We start from the raw sequence: 20,062 nt of genomic DNA, 5'->3' as shown, positions 1-20,062 counted from the left end.
TATTGTGTGATGTTATAATTAGCTAACATGTTATGTTATATATAATCATTGTATGCTAAATAGAGTTAAGTTGTAGGATTATAGAAGTATAAAACTGATCAGTAGTTAGAAGGATAATCATGTATTAGGTATCTAAGTGAAAGTGAGTAGGGTTGACACGCAAGGCCTGTAGGTTGAGGCCTGCAAGATTTTAGCTTAGCTATTTTAGGCCTTAGAGCTAAGAAATGCTGACATAAGTAAGTGACCAAAGAATAACCCAATGCCCTAAGATTACATGAAAAGATGATGTACGAATGCGTGATATTACGAAAAATTAACAGTTAGAGTAAGATACCCTGTAATCACATTTTTCTAACACATGCCCATGCAGGGTGTACATTGTGCATAAATGTTAATGAGGTATAGTCAGAATTACATTATAAAAGGGGATGCCCAGAGCAGGAAAATTGAGCTCCTTATGGGAGCCTCCAGCAAGAACCATCCCTCTACTGATGATCAATCCATCAGAGACCCATCAGACCCAACACTGTTGTTAAGGATGTAAGTATAACTATATTTGCAACTTGTGCATAGGTTTGTATAGACTTTCGATATGCTTGGTGTGGGGAAAAAGAACTAGGTGGCCTTCTTTATGACAACCAAAGTAACACCGAAGGCCCAAATTCAGGCCCTCTGACAGAAGCTGACTATACAGACGGCCTTTACATAGAACAGTACAGGCCAGAACCTGAACAAAACTAAGATGTACAATTCCCTGCCAAATACGGTCATGGGCTGTGACCAGAGGAGGGAGGGGAAGGCCTTAGCAACATGATAACCGCTTGTTGATGATAAACATGTTAATCGCGTGTTGAAGAAACATAATAACGGCTTATATGAAGAAATTGCTTCTAGTAAAGGCCAGCTTCTCCTATAGTTCCAGCTATCTGCCAACCAGCCAATCATATATCATCTTTGGGCGTCCTGTAATAAACCCCTATGCCCTTAACCGTTCCATTCTATATGCATCCGAAGAAGTGGGCTGTAGTCCACGAAAGCTTATGCTCTAATAAATTTGTTAGTCTCTAAGGTGCCACAAGTACTCCTGTTCTTCTTTTTGCGGAAAAAACAATATGTCCATTGACAAGAACCAGAGGGGTAGCCGTGTTAGTCTGAATCTGTAAAAAGCAACAGAGGGTCCTGTGGCACCTTTGAGACTAACAGAAGTACTGGGAGCATAAGCTTTCGTGGGTAAGAACCTCACTTCTTGCATCTGAAGAAGTGAGGTTCTTACCCACGAAAGCTTATGCTCCCAGTACTTCTGTTAGTCTCAAAGGTGCCACAGGACCCTCTGTTGCTATTGACAAGAACAACACTCTAACTGGTGCCAAGTACCACCCATGTCAGAAAACCACCAAGAAAACCCCCCACCCAATAGGAACCCAATTCTCGTAAATAATGAGGAAGCTACCGGGAAAGAAGGACAGACCCCTACTCTTATTTTCGCATAAATGACGTATTCTTTGTACTATGCTTGCAGTTTGACGGAATAAAGGCAGCCTGCGTGCTGTGCTAGGTGTGGGTAGTTTTCGGACTGCTACCCCAACGCTTTGGTATGTATTGCAATAAACTGGTCTCAGGCTTGAGTCTGTGAACTAAAAACAATGCGTGGGTGACTTTTTCCATGACATTGGGTAATCGTAACTTTAATTGTAACTTTAATAAAACTTGTAAAACAGATACCTTGTACTTGTGAATATATGTGTGGTCACTACCCTTGCTCTTTATGTGTTCTTACAGACTCTACATCTAAAGCAAGCAGCAGAGGTGACTTTTTCACTCTGTTAAGCTTGAAACTATAGTGACCAGAGCTGACCCCACAGTGGTGCAATACCATATTACAAAATTCACTTTAAATAAAAGGCTACAGTCATGTGGAGAAAATAACAAGTGAAGCAATCCAGTGCCAGTAAACTACTTCCCTTTGTGGGGAAGCACAGCCTAGAACTTAAAGCAAGTCTGCTTGGTGATTTCAATTTCAGTGGCAGAAGTTCGCTGGTGGGAACGTATTGTACAGTCTGGTGCCATCACACGTCTCCTCACAGTTAAGACCGTTGGGAACTTTCTCCACATACAGGTGAGGCGTGAGAGTCCAGGTACGTCAGTTTTTTTAAACATGCTGACAGAAATCTCCTTTTCATTCCCATTTTCAATATCTGTGTTTTCAGTCCTGGGACTCTCATCCACATCTGCCAATGCATCTCAGTCCTGATTCCTTCCCACACTCCACCCTACTATTCCAGTCCTGGGCTCTCTGCACAGCTCTCTGCTGGTGCTCCTCAATCCTTCCTGACCTACCTCTTCCTTGCTATTCCAGTCCTGGACCCCCTACATACAGCCCTATCAATGCATCTCAATCCTGACCTGCAGCCCCTTGCTATTCCAGCTCTGGGCCCTGCTCCTGTATCAGTGTGCCTTGGTCCCGATCTGCAGCACCACCTGCTTATTCCAACCTATTCCAGTCCTGGGCTTCTCCTGAGCAGGCACTGTCAGACATGCCACATTTTGCAGGAAATAGTTAATTTGCAGGAGGGGGACAAAAAAGAAAATCAACTATGGACTCCGACAAGACCACGATATACATCTCTTGTATAGGTAGTCCAGCCTGAACCCAAATTTCCATAGGAAATCATGTGTCACGTATTGCTCTTCAAACAGCAGTGTTAACAACTCTCATTATATTTGGTGGGTTTTCTTTAAGGCTGCAGTTAAGCAACTACCTGAAAGGGGGTTCCAAAGAGGATGGAGCTCGGCTGTTCTCAGTGGTGGCAGATGACAGAACAAGGGGCTATGGTCTCAAGTTGCAGTAGGGGAGGTCTAGGTTGGATATTAGGAAACACTGTTTCACTAGGAGGGTGGTGAAGCACTGGAATGGGTTCCCTAGGGAGGTGGTGGAATCTCCTTCCTTAGAGGTTTTTAAGGCCCGGCTTGACAAAGCCCTGGCTGGGATGATTTAGTTGGGGTTGGTCCTGCTTTGAGTAGGGGTTGGACTAGATGACCTCCTGAGGTCTCTTCCAACCCTAATCTTTTATGATTCTATGATTTCAGAAGCTCTTCCTATGGAATGTAAGTAATAACAATGATAATAATAATAGATCACATTTATACTGAGCTTCTCAGACAAAGATTACAAACCACTATGTAGACATTAAATAACCTTCAGAACACTCCTGTGAGCGAGGTAATGTATTGATTATATTATCTATTTAGAATGTAAACTCCTTGGGCAGGGACTGTCTCTTACTATATGTATGTACAGTGCCTAGCACAATGGAGTCTTGATCACCGCTGATGCCTTTAGGTCCTGCCATAATACAGACAATAACTAATAGTAGCCTCCTTTGTAAAGTGCTTTGCAATCTACAGATCATAAGAGATGAGCAGGATTATTATGTTAACTTTATGTATTCCAATAATTTACCTTCAACAGACGGTCCATTGTTAACCCATCAGCTTCCTCCTTCTGTCCCATCTTTAACCAGATTTGGCTACAAGTGGCTGGAAATGTTTGCTAGAGCGGCCAAGCAGCTCACAAAAGAGCTGGACTCTGACAGGAGGTTCATTCCTATATCCAGCTTGGCTAGTGCCGATAGTTACAGACCCTTCTCTTTGGTCATGAAGAAACAGTCCAGGCTGCCTTGGCCACCCAGAAAATATCTCGCCACCTCCTACAAACTTACAGACGTATTCAAAGAAGGAACAGCTATGGATGCAGGTATGACTTGAATTCAGACGTAAAGGGCTGCCGAGTGATCACCAGTTATTTTGGGAAAGGGTCAACTAATCAGGGCTGCCCAGAGGATTCAGGGGGCCTGGGGCAAAGCAATTTCGGGGGCCCTTCCGTAAAAAAAAGTTGCAATACTATATTCTCATGGGGGCCCCTGTGGGACCCCGGGCTAATTGCCCCACTTGCCCCCACCCGGGCGGCCCTGCAACTAATAACTGTGCCCCTCTATAGCTCTTCCATTCAAGGATCCCAAGTGCTTTACAAACAGTCATTCATTAAGCCATCGCAACCCTCCTTGGAGGTACACTAGGTAATTATTTTTTATATTGTTTCCTCTGATGGGTAAACTAAACCACAAGGAAACAAGCACAAGATCACATGATGGGTTAATCTCACAGCCTGGATTAGAACTCAGGAGATCCGAGCTCTTCAGTCTTATGACCTGACTGACCACTAGACCTCACAGGTCACTCACAAATCCCTGCCTGGATTTTGGTGCTCACCTGCAGTGTACACTGGGTCGACTCCAACTTCCTTGGGAGAGACTAGTTTCCAGCCATCTAAGAAAGCAGTGGTTTTGTTGGGTATACTGAGGGTTCGTGGAAAGCCACCAGTGAGAGCATGAGGTAAATCTTAAAGAAACAAGTACAAACAAGAGTTTCTGCAATAAATTAAACCTGATTAAGTTTGTTTCCCAAGAGGTGAAATATGATGCTCCGTTACGATACTCCGAGACCACAGACCAGAAAGTAGGAGTAAAGATCAGCCTTAAGTTACAGCCCACTGCGGTGGACTCTGGTGGCTCATGGAAGAGTTCATTCTCTGTCTCTCAGATAACCGTGAGAAAAGCCTACATGGTTAAAAAAGGGCAGTGGTGAGTATGGATTTTTATTTTACCTTTTCTGGGAGTGACTTGCCTTTGCAGCCTTGAGATCTACTTCCCACAGCCAGGCACTGTTGCAATAATGGACTTGCAAACTGACTAATTGTGAGCTCAACGGTAAAAAGTGAGTGAAAGTTTATAAAATGTCACAATGACCTGTTGCAACAAATGTTGATGGGAAAGATACAAAAGGGAGACAGACAGACTGAATTATTACAAACAAAATGGTCTACTAATATAATTCAAGGAGTATGCAAATATTAAACCTGATGAATAAGGGAAGTGTGAGACCAGAAATCAATAAACCAAAATGGGTGTGTCAAAAATTAGGCCTAATTATGAATGAAATAATGAGTGTGAGGTGCTATTCCACCCACCAGTCCCATTTTGGGGTCCTTAAAAGACTTTGGGGGAAAATCAAAAGATGTTTCACAACTGCTGTCTGGGAGACGGGTGGACAGAAGAAGTGAGCTTTACCATCATGGTTGTCACCTCCACCAGGATCCACTGTGACATCTTTGGGACTTTATTGTCCTAATCTCAAGAGACGTCCCAACCAGACTGGGCCAGAGAGAGGGACCCAGATGATAAATCCCAACGTCACCTGGGATGTGAGACTTGGTTATCCTCCCTCCCCGGACCCTGGTGTTCTTTTCCCTCCCCATCTTATTTCTTTTCTTCTCTCTCTCTCTCTCTCCTTTTCCCTTCTGTCTATTAAGAGCCTGGCTTAGCCAGCCTAGACTGCATATTCTGCAACGCTGCTGTAAACCTGCGATGAACGAGGTAGTTAAAAGCAATGCCCCAAACAGGCCGAGGTTGGTATATGTTTGCCAGGTCTCGGAGTGGCTAATAAAATCATGTTCCACACCTGTGTTTCTTCAGCAGGAAGAGTGCAAATAAAAGTCAACACCAGAGGCAGAAGTGGCATTTTCTATCTTTGCTGTTGTTTTCTCTCCTGTCTTGTGAGTGTTTTGTCTTTCTTTTAGGAAACATGACCGGACTTTGACAACAGCACCAACAACAACACCAGCCCATTTAAACTCTTCTTCTCTTTTCCCCTCAAACAAGACCATTATTAGGCTATTGAATACCATCTAAAAGACTGAAAGTAGGAGGGATTTCCTTCCAAAAATTCTCTCCAGACAAAGGAAAAGGGAATAAGGGAAACTGTTGAAATGAAAGACTTCCTTAATACTTTACATTTCAAATGCTTTACCTATTTTTCCTTTTTTCTGTGTCTTTAATAAAAGTTTCTAAAAAGTTAATATTGCTTTTGCCATGGTAATAAGCATGCGGAAGTCTCTATATTACCAAACCCCAAACCTGGTTTAAAACTGTTTAATGTTGGACAGTGACTAGGTCATGTTAACACCTTAAACCTTCTGGGCCCATATATCCCAACATGAATACAACAGTGCACAGCATTTAATCCCATTCCTAGCCCCTGGATACCCCGCCTCACAGAAACCATCCTGCTAGCTGAGGAAGGTAAACCTCTGGCTGCAGCTCAGCAACGCTCTGGCAGGTGAAACAAATTCCTCCCTGGCCAGAGTGTTCTCTGTGGAGTGACTTATGACATTTCCTCTCCAACAAGGACTGAGCACAGCACTCCCAGTCCCTGTGGCCCTGGGAATCCTGCAGGGCTGTGCAGGTAGGAAGGAAGGCCTTGTGGTTAAACTGTGCACTAGAACTGCAGAGGCCTGGGCTCAATTTACTGCTTTACCAAAGGCATCCTGTGTGACCTTGGTCAACTCATTTAGCCTCTCTGGGCTTCAGTTCCCCATCTGTAAAATGGGGATAATAGCACTTCTCTGCCTCACAGGGATTTCATCAGGGTAAATACATTCATTATTGTTCGTCACCATAGTGTCTGAGTGCCTAGGCCCATGTATGTTTCTAAAATAGAGCATTAAGGTGTAAAGATTTCCTCCTGCTACACTAGGAACAACTTGCTCACAATTGTTTTTTTCCTAACCAGATGCAGTTAGTATTTGGCAGATGCCCTGAAGCACAAGGGCTAAAACCTTTTGTAGTAAGAGCAGATGATGTTCTCATCGTTACTCTGTGTCCTCTGCAGGAAAATTGACACGTCGCACAAGTTCATAAAGAGGTTCTCAGGATCCCATAGGATAAAGCTGTATGTCGTGACTGAGGCTTTTGAGATAAAGGAACCATTGCTCATTGAGGAGAGGAGCCAGGGAGGAGGCAAAGTCATGATCACAGCAGGGGAAATAGGTGAAATACAGGTTTGTGCATTTGTACTGTGTCATTTCAATCGGATCTCCGACTCAGCTGTGGTTGGAGCCATTGTATTAACATCTGTGTTCCTACCAGCTTGCAAAGAGCATGATACTGGGATCACCTAGGAAGGCACCTGGAGCACTGAATTAGTGAAATATACAAATGAAATCAACAGTAAAAATAAATGTATCTTCTTTCTAATTCTATGTGCCCGCCAGAGGTGTTCATTTCCAGGAACAGCCTCTTCCGTTAGCCACTCACTAGCAGCGTGGAGGAAGTGGCGGCTGGTGTCATCCACACCTCACACACTGAAGCACATATTGCACAGAAGTGACACAGCCGTAGAAAAACTTCATGGGCGGGTGTCAGTACAACATTGGCACTCGCTGCCATTGGTGGCTGTGTTCTGTATGGCCATCATGCATGAGATTCTGGTTTAATTTCCCATCGTGGTATCTTGCTGCCCAGTCTGGGAGTGCTGCTTGGCACCTCATGTCTCCTCTGGCCAATTAAAGGTCTCTGAAGGTCACAGAACCAGGGCTGTGCAGTAGATACGAATGCAGCAACAGCCACACCAGGCCTCATGGAGTGGGAAAAGACGTGATTGTGGGGGAAAGGAAGGCAGGCTTCTCACTCCAGTTCTCAATGGACAGGTATTGTGAAAACCAACACCACGATTGGTTCTAACTGGCCCACTTACAGGCAGACTCCAAAGATAAGTCCATGGCTTGAATGAGAACTCCTCTCATTCCAAGGGACTGTCTCAATAGGTGAGGTTTGAGGCACACCAGCAGGGGGCAGTGTGGAAGCACAGCCCGGGATGCTGCTGGTGCCCATCATGTCCAAGGCTCTTGAGCTATCCACTGGCCATACTTTCGCCAACACTTAAAGTCACACAAAGATTTCAAGAGAGGGAGGGGAAGGGGGAAGAGAAGAGACTAGGTTTACAGGGCATTTTGCTCTGCTGAAATCAGGCACGTAACAGAAGGCTATTTCCTGCAGCTTGTTCCTTCCTCCTGACAAACTTGCTCCAAAGCAACCCTGTCTAAAAGCCATAAATAAGCAAAAGCCTGTTTCGGATGAAGGAGCTGGAGAATTGCCCCCTTTCCCCCATAGACTCTGCCAAGAATCAGTGCTTGTCAAGTACCCACTTGAGGATTTATTGACCTGCCTTATAGGAATCTTACCGGAGTCCTGTGTCTGTGTTTGACTCCACAGGGGCAGGGCGAGAGCATTAAAAAGAAGACTATGGAGATTCCTCAGGGCACGGTGGTGGCATATGTCGTACAGCCCCTGGATATCCAGGAGGAAATATTTCTCCGTAAGTGATCGAAGCTAAGCGTTGAAACCATTAATTCACATGTGGCGTGGGGTAATGGGTCCAACTTTAATGCAGTTATATTCGTCTTGCTTTCTGCAGCCCAAACCACCGCGCATTTTCTCTTTCCTCACAACAATATTAGGAGAAACATGGCAGTTGTATCTTGTGGCTAGAGTTGGGGGCTGAATGTCCCACCTGGACTAAAAGTATGATTCTCAGAAGCGCTGGAAAGGGATTGGTCTCTGTTTCCTGGCCCCGATTACATAACATGGGTCAGGGTTGCACAAGTCTATACCACTTTCATTTGGTAGGGGTCGAATGTCCTCTGACTTCAGATGCTATCATTACAAGGACTCCTGGCTTGTACGCCACTGAGTTACTGTGACCTTGGGCGAGTCACTTACCCTCTCTGTTCCTCAGTTTCCTGATCTGTTGACATGAGGATAATAAAATTTACAGGGATTCCACGTATGCTGAGGTCCTAATTAGTGAGTGATTGGAAAGCACTTCGAGATCCTAGCATGAGACGGTCAAAATATCATTAATAATAACAACTTCTATTTTCTTCTCCAGGTGCCAGTGCGCCTTCATTTGTTTTTGATGGTAAGCAATTTATTTTATTGTCCTACTCTAACTACAGGTAACTTCTAGCTTTCTTAGCTCTTTTTTCATATCATTTATATTCCCCTCCTCTCCTCAGCATCTCTCAACTAGTGGTTCTCTGCAGCGTATCTCAGGCATGTCTCATAATGGCTGAAGTCAAAATGAGTCAGCATGGGTATTTTGTTGAGCCAAAAATTAATTTACCAGCCATGAGACATTCCAGAAAATGTTTCTGGGACAGGAAGAAAGGGAAATTTGGAGTGGAGACCTAGAGGGATAATAGAAAGACACTCTCAAATCAATCACTGTGGTTGAAAGAATGACATCTGGACTTGGGTTCTTAAGAGGGACTCTCATATGATAGCACCAATGGATGGAGGTAAATGATCAGTTAGTAGATTTACTATGAGTGAAGACCCCATAAAATACAGCTGTAGGATAAAGCTACCTGGCACATATCTGGACTGTCATTAGAGGGCAGGTCTAGTGGTTAGTGAAAAGGAAGGGGAGTCAAACTTCTGGGCTGTTCCTGGCTCTGCCATTGAGTTGGGTGGGTGGCCTTGAGCCACTTAACTTCTCTGGATTTTGGTAAACTCCGGTGTAAAATGGGTATAACCACAGTCCCCCGTGACTATTGCTAGCTCCTAAGGGGTTGTGAAGCTCAGTTAATGGTTGCTTGTAAAGTTCTCTGACAGTCTTGAGAAAGGGCCCCAGAGAAGGACATATTATTGTTAAGCTTCTGTTTCAATTTAATTGTAGTACAATGATAAAACTGGTGTTTTTCTCATTTCAGACTTCAAGGATTTGTTAAAGCCTTCACTAACAGGCAAGCAGCATGCTGTTAATTCCTTTCTCCATATTTTGCTTCTGATTTTCTGATCTCAGAAGTCTTGGAAAGGGGTTCTGCAGAAGTAATAATACATTTAATATATCTAGCACCACACAAAGTAATTAACATAGACCAATTAGTCAACACAACACCATTATGAGGAGGATATCAGCCTCCCCGTTTTACAGATGGAGGAACTGAAATGACTAGCCCAAGTTCCCAAAATGAACCCATAACAGAACTGGGAATGGAACCAAGGAGTGTCCTGTCTCCCAAGTCACAGGTGCTCAGCACCGCTCAGTATTTGGCTGTCTAGTATTAGCTCTGTTATTTTTATTTTACTGTGTTTTGATTTTAGTTCACATTTTTTTTCCCAAATAGGTCAGCATCATTGCAATGAAAATATAATTGCTTGACTCCCCTCTCTTGCTTTAGCACTAGACCACACTGATGTATTCATCACACCATTGTCAGACTTGGTAGAGTAGCCTGTTGACACATTAGGTGAGTAGGTTGGCTGAGTGCTGATGCATGTTGCTTTTTACCCGCCACCAGTATTTCAGAAAGTGAAGGACACCATCAAAGGAGAATGTGAGCCGCTGATGTCTCTGAGTCAGGATTTCAGGATCAAATTGCTGGGAACCTTGAAGAGCTTTCTGCAGGATGGTGATGTTATATCAGATGTTAAAACTGTGGTATGTGCTCTTTAAATTTCATTTGACAAGTTCACATTAAGCCAAGAAACACATTGATTGTGCATTTGTGAAATGAATGCATGCCAAGTGCCACTTAAATAGAGATTAGAGACACATTCGTCACTCCAACTGCTTGGCCACTACAGTACTCTGTAACCCACCACAGATATAACAAAGCTATGGGCTAGATCAGCGGTCCCCAACTTTTGAGGGTCACACCCCCCCTCAACCCTGTCCGCGCCCCCCGGAGCCTAGGCTGGGAGCAGGGCCATGGCTTGGGGGGGAACATGGACAGGGGTAAGGGGGCTGAGGCTGAGACTACAATTGTGGTGTGTCTCGGGCCAGGAGCAGGACCAATGCTGGGAGCGGGAGCAGACCCACAGCCAGGCTGTGGTGGGGGCCAGCAGCTGGGCTGCTCCCGGCCTTGCCCCCAGCCTCGGCCCTGGGCTAGGAACGGAGCTGTGATCTGGGGGCTGGCGCAGGGCTGGGAGCAGAGCCACGCTGAGACTGGGGATGGGAGCAGGGATGGGGTCGGGAGCTGGGGACACGTCTCGGGGTGGGACTGGAGCAGACCTGGGGGTGGGGAGGGGCTGGATGATGCTCCCTCCCCACCTCTGTGGAGGCTGGCCTGGGCTCCACTGCACCCTTCTGGACGATTCTCCATACCCCCGTAAGGGGGCGCTCCCCACACTTTGAGGACTTCTGGGCTAGATCATGGTGCTACATGGAAAATCCCACACAGAGGTTAGGAGTCTGGGAGGAAAATATCTAAGCTGATGGGTGTGTCTACAGTACAGCTGCTGTAGTATCATAGTATAGACACTTCCTATATTGATGGAAGGGGGTTTTCTGGTAATGTAGTTATTTAATACACCTATCTGAGAGGTGGTGACTAGGTCAATGGAAAAATTCTTAGCTGCACCTACAGTGGGGGTTAAGTTAATTTAACCACCGCGCTCAGGGAGCAAAAATTTTCACAGCCCTGAGTGACATAGCGAAGTTGATCTAATTTTGAAGTGTAGACCAGGCTGTTAGACAGTTGTGAGCTACCAAAAGGAAGGGTTTAAAATATAGAGCCTGATTTGCATTTGCACTCAGACTCCTTTTACACCACGTTGGCAGTGTAAATATGCCTTAAAGTTGATGTAAATGAAAGGAACGTAAAGGGGCCTTAATGTCAATGAGAATCCGGGTCAAAAATACTTTAACCATTGCACTGACTGTGGGACTGGATGGTTCAGGAAATTAGTAATGGGATTTAGAGTCACAGTTTTGCACCCTGCCTGATGGCTAACGGCTGAGAGTTGTTCCCATTTGTCTGGTAGTCCCAGTACAGTGCTAAGGGGACAGGTATCTATGTCATACATGTTTGCACACACACACACACAAAATGCCAATCTTCTAGGGGAAGGAACTAAACTTTGACTGACAGCCGTCCCTTCCCTCCCCCCTTCTTTTATTCATTTTACCACCAGCTGGAGCTTTTCTTGGCGGGGGGTCAACCTAAGCACTCAATGCTGGACTTGTTGGATGAAATTCTCCGGCCTCAGGTGGAAAATTTGCTTCATGATTTAGGAGTTTTCTGTGAGGATCAGAGAGAAGAATCCCCTTCATTATTGCAACCGGTACACCTCCTGTGTTCTTCTTTAGAAGGTATGGAGACTTCAATCAATGCAGAGACAGTTCCAAAGTTGCTTGAAAAACTTATGGCTTAGGGAAAGCATGAACAATTGTCCTTATCCATGAAGAACTAGGTTTTCCACATAGAGTTCTGTAGTTTTATGTGTTGGATCTAATTAAGCATATACCCATCTGCTCATCTGAGTTTCCTGGGTTGATTTTTTTCAGTGGGATGTAGAATTTCTATTGGCCTTGTGTTTTCTCAAAATCAGGACTATCTTGTATGGAGAACTTGAGAAAACCCAACCTGAAATGTCTCTTCTACTGATTCTTTCAGCAACTGATATTGCTGTTCAGCCAGCACGGTCTATATTCAAGTAGTACACAAATCTGGCTGAGTTGCTGGGATATGCTCAGAAGCACATGCAAGATATTCCAATCCATCTTGCAAGAAGTCCAGCCTATATGCTATCATGGAATCTTACTAGAAGTATCACGTTCTATAGTGAGCAGTGTTCACCTTATCCTTATCCCAGGAAACTAGGCTTGGAAGCAGCTGACTTTGCACTACTGTTACATCATGTCAGGAAAGTACAAACCCAGCATAATGAGGGAGTGGAAGGGTCAGCAGGATATTGACCATCAGAGCAAAATTGTAGAATCAGAGAAATGTTGGGCAGAAAAGGACCTCAAAGGGTAATCTAGCCCACTCATTGCGCTGAGGCAGGATTAAGTATACCTAGACTATGCATGACAGATGTTCATCTAACCAGTTCTTAAAAACCTCCAGTGACAGAGATTCCACAACCTCCCTGGGTAACCTCTTCTAATGCTTAACTTAAAATGCCAGGCCCTATTTGATGTTTTCTGCTTCATACCCCTGGAGTTATTACCCCTGCCGATGGCTAGTGGCCTATGTAAAATGTGTTTGGTGGGTCTCAGTCCAGTTCCTAGTGGACAGGAATACACATCACTAACACCACCATTTAATTATAACCAGACCTGAATGGACATTGGAGATTGAATTCCTCTCTCGTATCAAGTAGTGGTCCCTTCAGATCAGGGCTCATAGAATCATAGAATATCTGGGTTGGAAGGGACCTCAGGAGGTCATCTAGTCCAACCCCCTGCTCAAAGCAGGACCTATCCCCAACTAAATCATCCCAGCCAGGGCTTTGTCAAGCCTGACCTTAAAAACATCTAAGGAAGGAGATTCCACCAGCTCCCTAGGTAACCCATTCCAGTGCTTCACCACCCGCCTAGTGAAAAACTTTTTCCTAATATCCAACCTAAACCTCCCCCACTGCAACTTGAGACTCTTTGTTCTGTCATCTGCCACCACTGAGAACAGTCTAGATCCATCCTCTTTGGAACCCCCTTTCAGGTAGGTGGAAGCAGCTATCAAATCCCCCCTCATTCTTCTCTTCTGCAGACTAAATAATCCCAGTTCCCCCAGGCTCTCCTCGTAAATCATGTGCTCCAGCCCCCTAATCATTTTTGTTGTCCTCCGCTGGACTCTTTCCAATTTTTCCACATCCTTCTTGTAGTGTGTAGGGCTGAGGCGCATCAGTGGGGACTGGGGAGATGTGCACAGAAGCTTGCACATTGCTGCCATTTGCACTCTACCTGTTCGAGAAACAAAGGGCGTTCTGAATACCTGCTCTCTAGGCCACATGCTGAGGACGCTGGTTCCTCCAGGGCTCCCGAGCCCACCTAGGGGAAAGTCCCCGGGCCCCGGGCAGAGAGTGCCACTTGCTCTGCAGCTTGTAGTGACCCACCTCGCCGGCTCACGTTCTCCCTGCCAAGAAGCCCCCCGGGCTGAGCGAGTGGGCGCGGGATGGGCTGCCCGTCACTCCCACAGGAACGCAAAGTAGGACTTTCAGCCTCAAGGGCTGATAATCTGGCATTTTTCACCTGCACTGAACTATTGAGAAAAGAAGGTATTTTGCATTTTTAAAAGCATGAATCACATTAATGAATTATTACAATGCACCCAGAACTTTCAACAGCTCCACTCTAAAGCACACCACACCGAGCATTTTTCTTTTTCTGACTCTCCCTGAGGTTCTGATTTAATTTTCACAGATCTGGACTTTAGAGTGCTGCCCCTGCTTGTGACCTGCATAGAGAAGAACATGGTGGCCAAGCAGCTTGCGCTGGTAAGATCCTCCCACACTCGTATCTTTGAATATTTACTAGTTAACACTGCAAGAAAGCTGATTGATACATAGAATCATAGAATATCAGGGTTGGAAGGGACCTCAGGAGGTCATCTAGTCCAACCCCCTGCTCAAAGCAGGACCAATTCCCAACTAAATCATCCCAGCCAGGGCTTTGTCAAGCCGGGCCTTAAAAACCTCCAAGGAAGGAGACTCCACCACCTCCCTAGGTAACGCATTCCAGTACTTCACCACCCTCCTAGTGAAATAGTGTTTCCTAATATCCAACCTAGACCTCCCCTACTGCAACTTGAGACCATTGCTCCTTGTTCTGTCTGATACATCTGAGATTCAGCAAGGTGCTATATGAGCTCAAGATGCTTCCTTTATAGTCAACACAAACTGCAGAGCAACCATGCCGAGCCATTTTGACCTATGTCCTCACAGCTGCCTCTTGTGTGGATCAATATGTAGGAGTGGATTTTTTAGCTGGAGGTTGAACACCTGTAGGAGGTGAATGTTTTAGTGAGAAAAAGGCCCCATTGTTCATTTTGTGGGGCCAGATTTTAAAAAAGCTGGGCACCCAGCAGATCCCATGTGTCACACTGGTGGCTGGATTTTTCCATGAGCTCAGCCCTCAAGGTGCTGACCCCTTCGAAAATGGGAACTGAGCTCTACAAAGTCAGGCCCTTAATCTCCAGTTTATCCTTGCAGGAAGCCATGGACTAAGATGTGGACAGAGACTGTGATGGGTCAGAATCCACCAAACCATTGCCCACCAAATCATTGCCTCCACCTCCACTAAAATAGATTCATAGATTCATAGATTCTAGGACTGGAAGGGACCTCGAGAGGTCATCGAGTCCAGTCCCCTGCCCGCAATACTTCGGTTGATTTCTTCCCTACCCCCATGCGCACCCCCAGTGAGAGCCAGCAGCGTTTGCCAAGCATGTTAGCCAAGCCAGAGTTATAGGACACCCAGTCACTTCCATTTCTCCACCTCCAAACACACACCCATTCTTTTTCTAGGTGTATACCATGACATGACTCAAAGTGGCTTGGGATGCACTATGAATTCAGGCATTTCCTGTTCCCTAGATCTTAAAACAGTATCAGGTGGCTAGAAGGCGGTGATGATCTGTGTATCCGTCTGACTAATTCAGGGCTGCATTAGGTCTCCAATAACAGATCTCCTCAAAGATCTCCTCCCTCAATATTCCCAGTACAGGTTATAGACTGTTGCGAGTTGTAGCCTCTCCCACAGTATCTCAGGCATAAGGAAAAGACTTAATCTACCCACTTTGGAATCTGTCTCCATGTATCTTCTGCTAGAGATGGTTCCTTACATCCGTCACTACTCTATTGCCGACATATCTGCACTGAAAAGTGATGGACTGAGAACATTCTGGATTTATGCTCCTCTCTGCATCTGTAGTGTGCCTGTTACTTAAAGAAACAAGAGTAAATACCTAGTCTGCTCAAGAATAGCACACAGCAGAGTACAAAAGTGTTGACTGTCCCTTGCTTGGTTAGAAAATGTTTATCAATGCGGTCTGTGATACTATCTTTCACACTAGGGCTGCTAGCTAGCTTTTATTTATTGTTCTTTGGGATTAATTTAGTGCTGGCGAAAGGCATCAGATAAGCAGTCCTAGAGGCTGAAACTTTTAATTCTGTTCTGTGAATGGTAATACCTTAGAAATATCAAAGATCCAGGTAGATACACTGACAGATAAATAGTACAGTGGCAGTAAAACCTTCCACACGCTCCAGTCTCACCATTATTCTGGTCACTGATACAGAGCTTGGTAAGCTGGACTCAAGCAAATTATATGCATTTATGGCTAAATGTAAATGTATGCATCTAGGAACCAAGAAAATAGGTCAGACTTACAGGATGGGGGACTCTATCTCGGGAAGCAGTGACTCTGAAAAAGATTTGGGGGTCATGGTGGATAATCAGCTGAACATGAACTCCCAGTGCGATGCTGTGGCCAAAAAGGCTAAAGCAATCCTGGGATGCATAAACAGGGGAATCTTGAGTAGGAGCAGAGAGGTTATTTTATCTCTGTATTTGGCACTGGTGTGAGCTGCTGGAATACCGTGTCCAGTTCTGGTGGCTACAATTCAAGGATGTTGATAAATTGGCGAGAGTTCAGAGAAAAGCCACATGAAATGGGGGAGGGATAGCTCAGTGGTTTGAGCATTGGCCTGCTAAACCTAGGGTTGTGAGTTCAATCCTTGAGGGGGCCATTTAGGGATCTGGAGCAAAAATCTGTCTGGGGATTGGTCCTACTTTGAGCAGGGGGTTGGACTAGATGACCTCCTGAGGTCCCTTCCAACCCTGATATTCTATGAATGATTAAAAGATGGGAAGACATGCCTTATAGTGATAGACTCAAGGAGTTCCATCAATTTAACATAATAAAGAAAAGGTTAAAGGGTGACTTGATTATAATCTATAAGTATCTACATGGGGAACAAATATTTAATAAGATCTTTTCAATCTAACAGAGAAAGGTATAACATGATCCAGTGGCTGAAAGTTGAAGCTAGACAAATTCAGACCGGAAAGAGAGGAATAGCTCAGTGGTTTGAGCATTGGCCTGCTAAACCTAGTGTTGTGAGTTCAATCCTTGAGGGCCATTTAGGGCACTGGGGTAAAAATCTGTTTGGGGATTGGTCCTGCTTTGAGCAGGGGGTTGGACTAGATGACCCCCTTCCAGCCCTGATATTCTATGAAGGTATAAAGTTTTAACAGTGAGAATAATAACCCATTGGAACAACTTACCAAGAGTCGTGATGGACTCTCCCTCACTCACAATTTTAAAATCAAGATTGGATGTTTTTCTAAACATCTAAAAGATCGGCTCTAGGAATTATTTGTGGGAAGTTCTATGACCTGTGTTACACAGGAGGTCAAACTAGATGATCACAGTGGTCCCTTCTGGGCTTAGAACCTATGAATCATGCTTTAAACCTGACTTAGACGTATCACTTTAGGAAAAATAGCCCATTCCGTCTTTGGCTTTTCTGCTGACACTGCCAACAAGGGGACCAATCAGTGCCAGGTGATGGTGCTATTTGTGGTGTGGATTATGAGCTCATTAGGAACTGGATTATTTCCACCAGCTCACTATTGTACAGGGGTGGGATTTTTGAAGGAGCCTAAGTGAATTAGATGCCTAAAACACATTGGAAATTAATAGGATTTGGGCACCTTACTCCCTTAAGCTTATCATACCTAAAAGAAGTAAATCCTACAGTCTTTTCTCAGATAAACCTCCTACTGAAATGAATGTAAGGAGTGCAGCATTTCCCCAGGTTTGACAAAAGGAAAAATAATTTTTTCCTAGTGATTCCAATCTAATAAGGTTATGCATGAAATGACACCTGACCTCACATGCGTTAACTAAAGGAATTCTCACATACTTGTCATGAAAACCAATATACTAGCGAATGGTGCCCTACAGATCTGATAGATTTTCAAAAGCAACTAGTGATTTTGGTTGCTCAGCCTGAAACACCTTAAATGGTCCCAATTTTCAGAAAGCGCTGAGCACTCGCCCTCTGAAAATCAGAGCCTCTCGTGATTTTGAGTGCCCAGTTTTAAATCCCTTAATCACTTTTGAAAACTGTGGCCCATTGCTCTCTAAAGATCAATATAACTGCTTCTGCTCTCCTCCTCTCCCTGCATATTTGATACAGTTACAGACTCCAAACCAGCAAGGTTTAGGGCAGTAAACTGATGTCCCAGCTTAGGAACAAACATTTCATTTGCCTTTTCAAGTCATTTTTACTGTCTTCCCTTACCCTTTGTTTCATGGTTCCTTTTTGTGTGTGTGTGCAAAGATGGATGGCATCATGGAGTGGATTCTTTCCAGTGACAAAGAAAGAATCTTCAGCCTGGCCTCTTCTCTGCCAGAAGAAGAAAAGAACATAACTGCAGAAATGATGAATACCTGCGGACTGATTCCACAGACAGACACACCCTCTCTCACCTACCTGTGGAATAAGGAAGCCCAATCAAACCTAACTGCACTGTATGCAGCCTTATATGCTTTGTGGATTCTAAGCGAGTGATACCAGTTTAAGTAGGCGGGTGTAAATATAAAAAATGTGGATCAACAAAGAGCTACAAATCATCACCCTAAAGCAGGGTTGGGCAAATTATGGCCCATGGGCCTCATCCGGTCCGTCAGACCATTTAATCCGGCCCTCAGCTCCCGCTGGGGAGTGGGGTCTGGGGCTTGCCCTGCTCCCGCCCTCCAGCCAGGGAGCAAGGTTGGGTGCTTTTCCTACTTTGCTGCCCCATCTGCAGGCGCCGCCCCCGCAACTCCCATTGGCAACGGTTCCCGGCCAATGGGAGCTGCAGGGGTGGCACTTGCGGATGGGGCAGCACACAAAGCCGCTTGGCTGCGCCTCGCAGCTGGAGGTGGGACATGCTTCTGGGAGCTGCTTGCTGTAAGCATCCGGAGCCTGCATTCCTGAAGCCCACCGCCCCCCGCATCCCAATCCCCGGATCCCCCTCCTGTCCTCCGAACCCCTTGATCCCAGCCCAGGGCCCCGTGTATCCCAAGCCCCTCATCCCCAGACAGAGCCCTCACCCGCCACCGTCCCCATCCCTGATCCCCCTCCTGCCCTCCGAACCCATTGGTCCCCGCCGGGACCATCATCCTGCACCCCAAATCCCTCATCCCCTGCCCCATCCCAGAGCCCACACCCCCAGCCGGAGCCCTCACACCCCTCCCCTGTACCCCAACCCCCTGCCCCAGTCCTGATCCCCCTCCCGCCCTCCAACCCCCTCGGTCCCAGCCTGGAGCCCTATCCTGCACCTCAAACCCCTCATCCCCAGCCCCACCCCAGAGCCCTAACCCCCCCTGCACCCCAACCTGGAGCCCCCTCCCACACCCTGAACCCATTTCTGGCCCCACCCCAGAGCCCCTACTCCCAGCCGGAGCCCTCACCCCCTCCTGTACCTTTACCCCCTATTTTGTGAGCATTCATGGCCCGCCATACAATTTGGCCCTCAGGCCAAAAAGTTTGCCCACCCCTGCCCTAAAGCATGATATTCATTAGGATTGCTTGAAATATCTGTCCAGGAGCAGCTCAAGACTAAAAGTTTCTTTTGGGGTACTCATGAAAAGAAACTGATTTCTAGGGGCCATACCTGCCATCCATGTTTAAGCATAACTCACTATTGATTTCAGTGGGAAATTTTGCTTAAATATGGATGACACGATATCTCTCTGGGCACTGCAGGTCTAGCAGACAAAGGTCTAGAAATTGGATATAAAATACATTAGTTGTCTGTAAAAAGGAATAATTTCCCTTATCTCAACATGACTTTACTGTGGTAAATTGCAAGGACTCTCTTTCTTTTTGGTGTGCAGTGTGTAACAGTGAGGAAAGGGACAAATTGACCCATGTGCTACCGAATAAGGGTGAAGGGCATCCCAAAATCCTCTATGGAATGATCCTGCACAAGTGCACAGCAAATTAGATCACATGGCATACCATCTGAGCCCTGGTACATGCCTGCCACTCTGTGCAGGAAAAGGTGGTGAGGTTGTAAGGATAAGGCCTTTGTCTGCAGCCATATTGTAAGGCCTAAAGCCTCAGGCCTTTGTCTGCATCCAGATTAAAAGAGCAGCCGAGCAGTAGCCATTAGAACCATAGAATCATAGAATATCAGGGTTGGAAGGGACCTCAAGAGGTCATCTAGTCCCACCCCCTGCTCAAAGCAGGACCAATTCCCAAATAAATCTGCTGAGACGCAAAAAGTCACATCCTCAAGACCCCGTCCTAATGGCAACCACTATCACCAGATACAGAAACAGATCTTAAGTTGGCTAAAGAAAACTTAGTTTGATAGCATCCTGTTGGTCAAGAAATCACTTATCAATAGTTGTGGTTGTGAAATCCTCATTTCTTTGTTTTGTCAT

The 20,062-nt window shown here is 45.5% G+C and overlaps 1 protein-coding gene across 3 annotated transcripts; it reads left to right on the top strand.

Annotated features, from left to right (window-relative positions):
• The first annotated feature begins 1,986 nt into the window (after positions 1-1,986).
• Positions 1,987-18,886, top strand: LOC128829157 (gasdermin-A2-like). 3 transcript variants are annotated; one of them, XM_054014413.1, is made up of 11 exons: positions 1,987-2,116; positions 3,522-3,754; positions 4,466-4,640; positions 6,727-6,895; positions 8,109-8,211; positions 8,785-8,814; positions 9,608-9,640; positions 10,199-10,338; positions 11,814-11,991; positions 14,044-14,117; positions 17,970-18,886. In XM_054014413.1, the coding sequence occupies exons 2-11, from the start codon at positions 3,544-3,546 to the stop codon at positions 18,198-18,200; spliced, it is 1,344 nt and encodes a 447-aa protein (XP_053870388.1). In that variant the 5' UTR covers positions 1,987-2,116; positions 3,522-3,543; the 3' UTR covers positions 18,201-18,886. The 3 variants fall into 3 exon arrangements, with proteins under 3 accessions (XP_053870388.1, XP_053870389.1, XP_053870390.1); XM_054014414.1 differs by having other exon boundaries at positions 1,987-2,135; XM_054014415.1 differs by lacking the exon at positions 9,608-9,640.
• Positions 18,887-20,062: the final 1,176 nt, after the last annotated feature.

This window comes from Malaclemys terrapin, chromosome 25, assembly GCF_027887155.1.
Source record: "Malaclemys terrapin pileata isolate rMalTer1 chromosome 25, rMalTer1.hap1, whole genome shotgun sequence".
Lineage (NCBI taxonomy): Eukaryota > Metazoa > Chordata > Testudines > Emydidae > Malaclemys > Malaclemys terrapin.
Note: the sequence above shows the minus strand (reverse complement) of the source record. Positions and strands in the feature narration are given on the sequence as shown.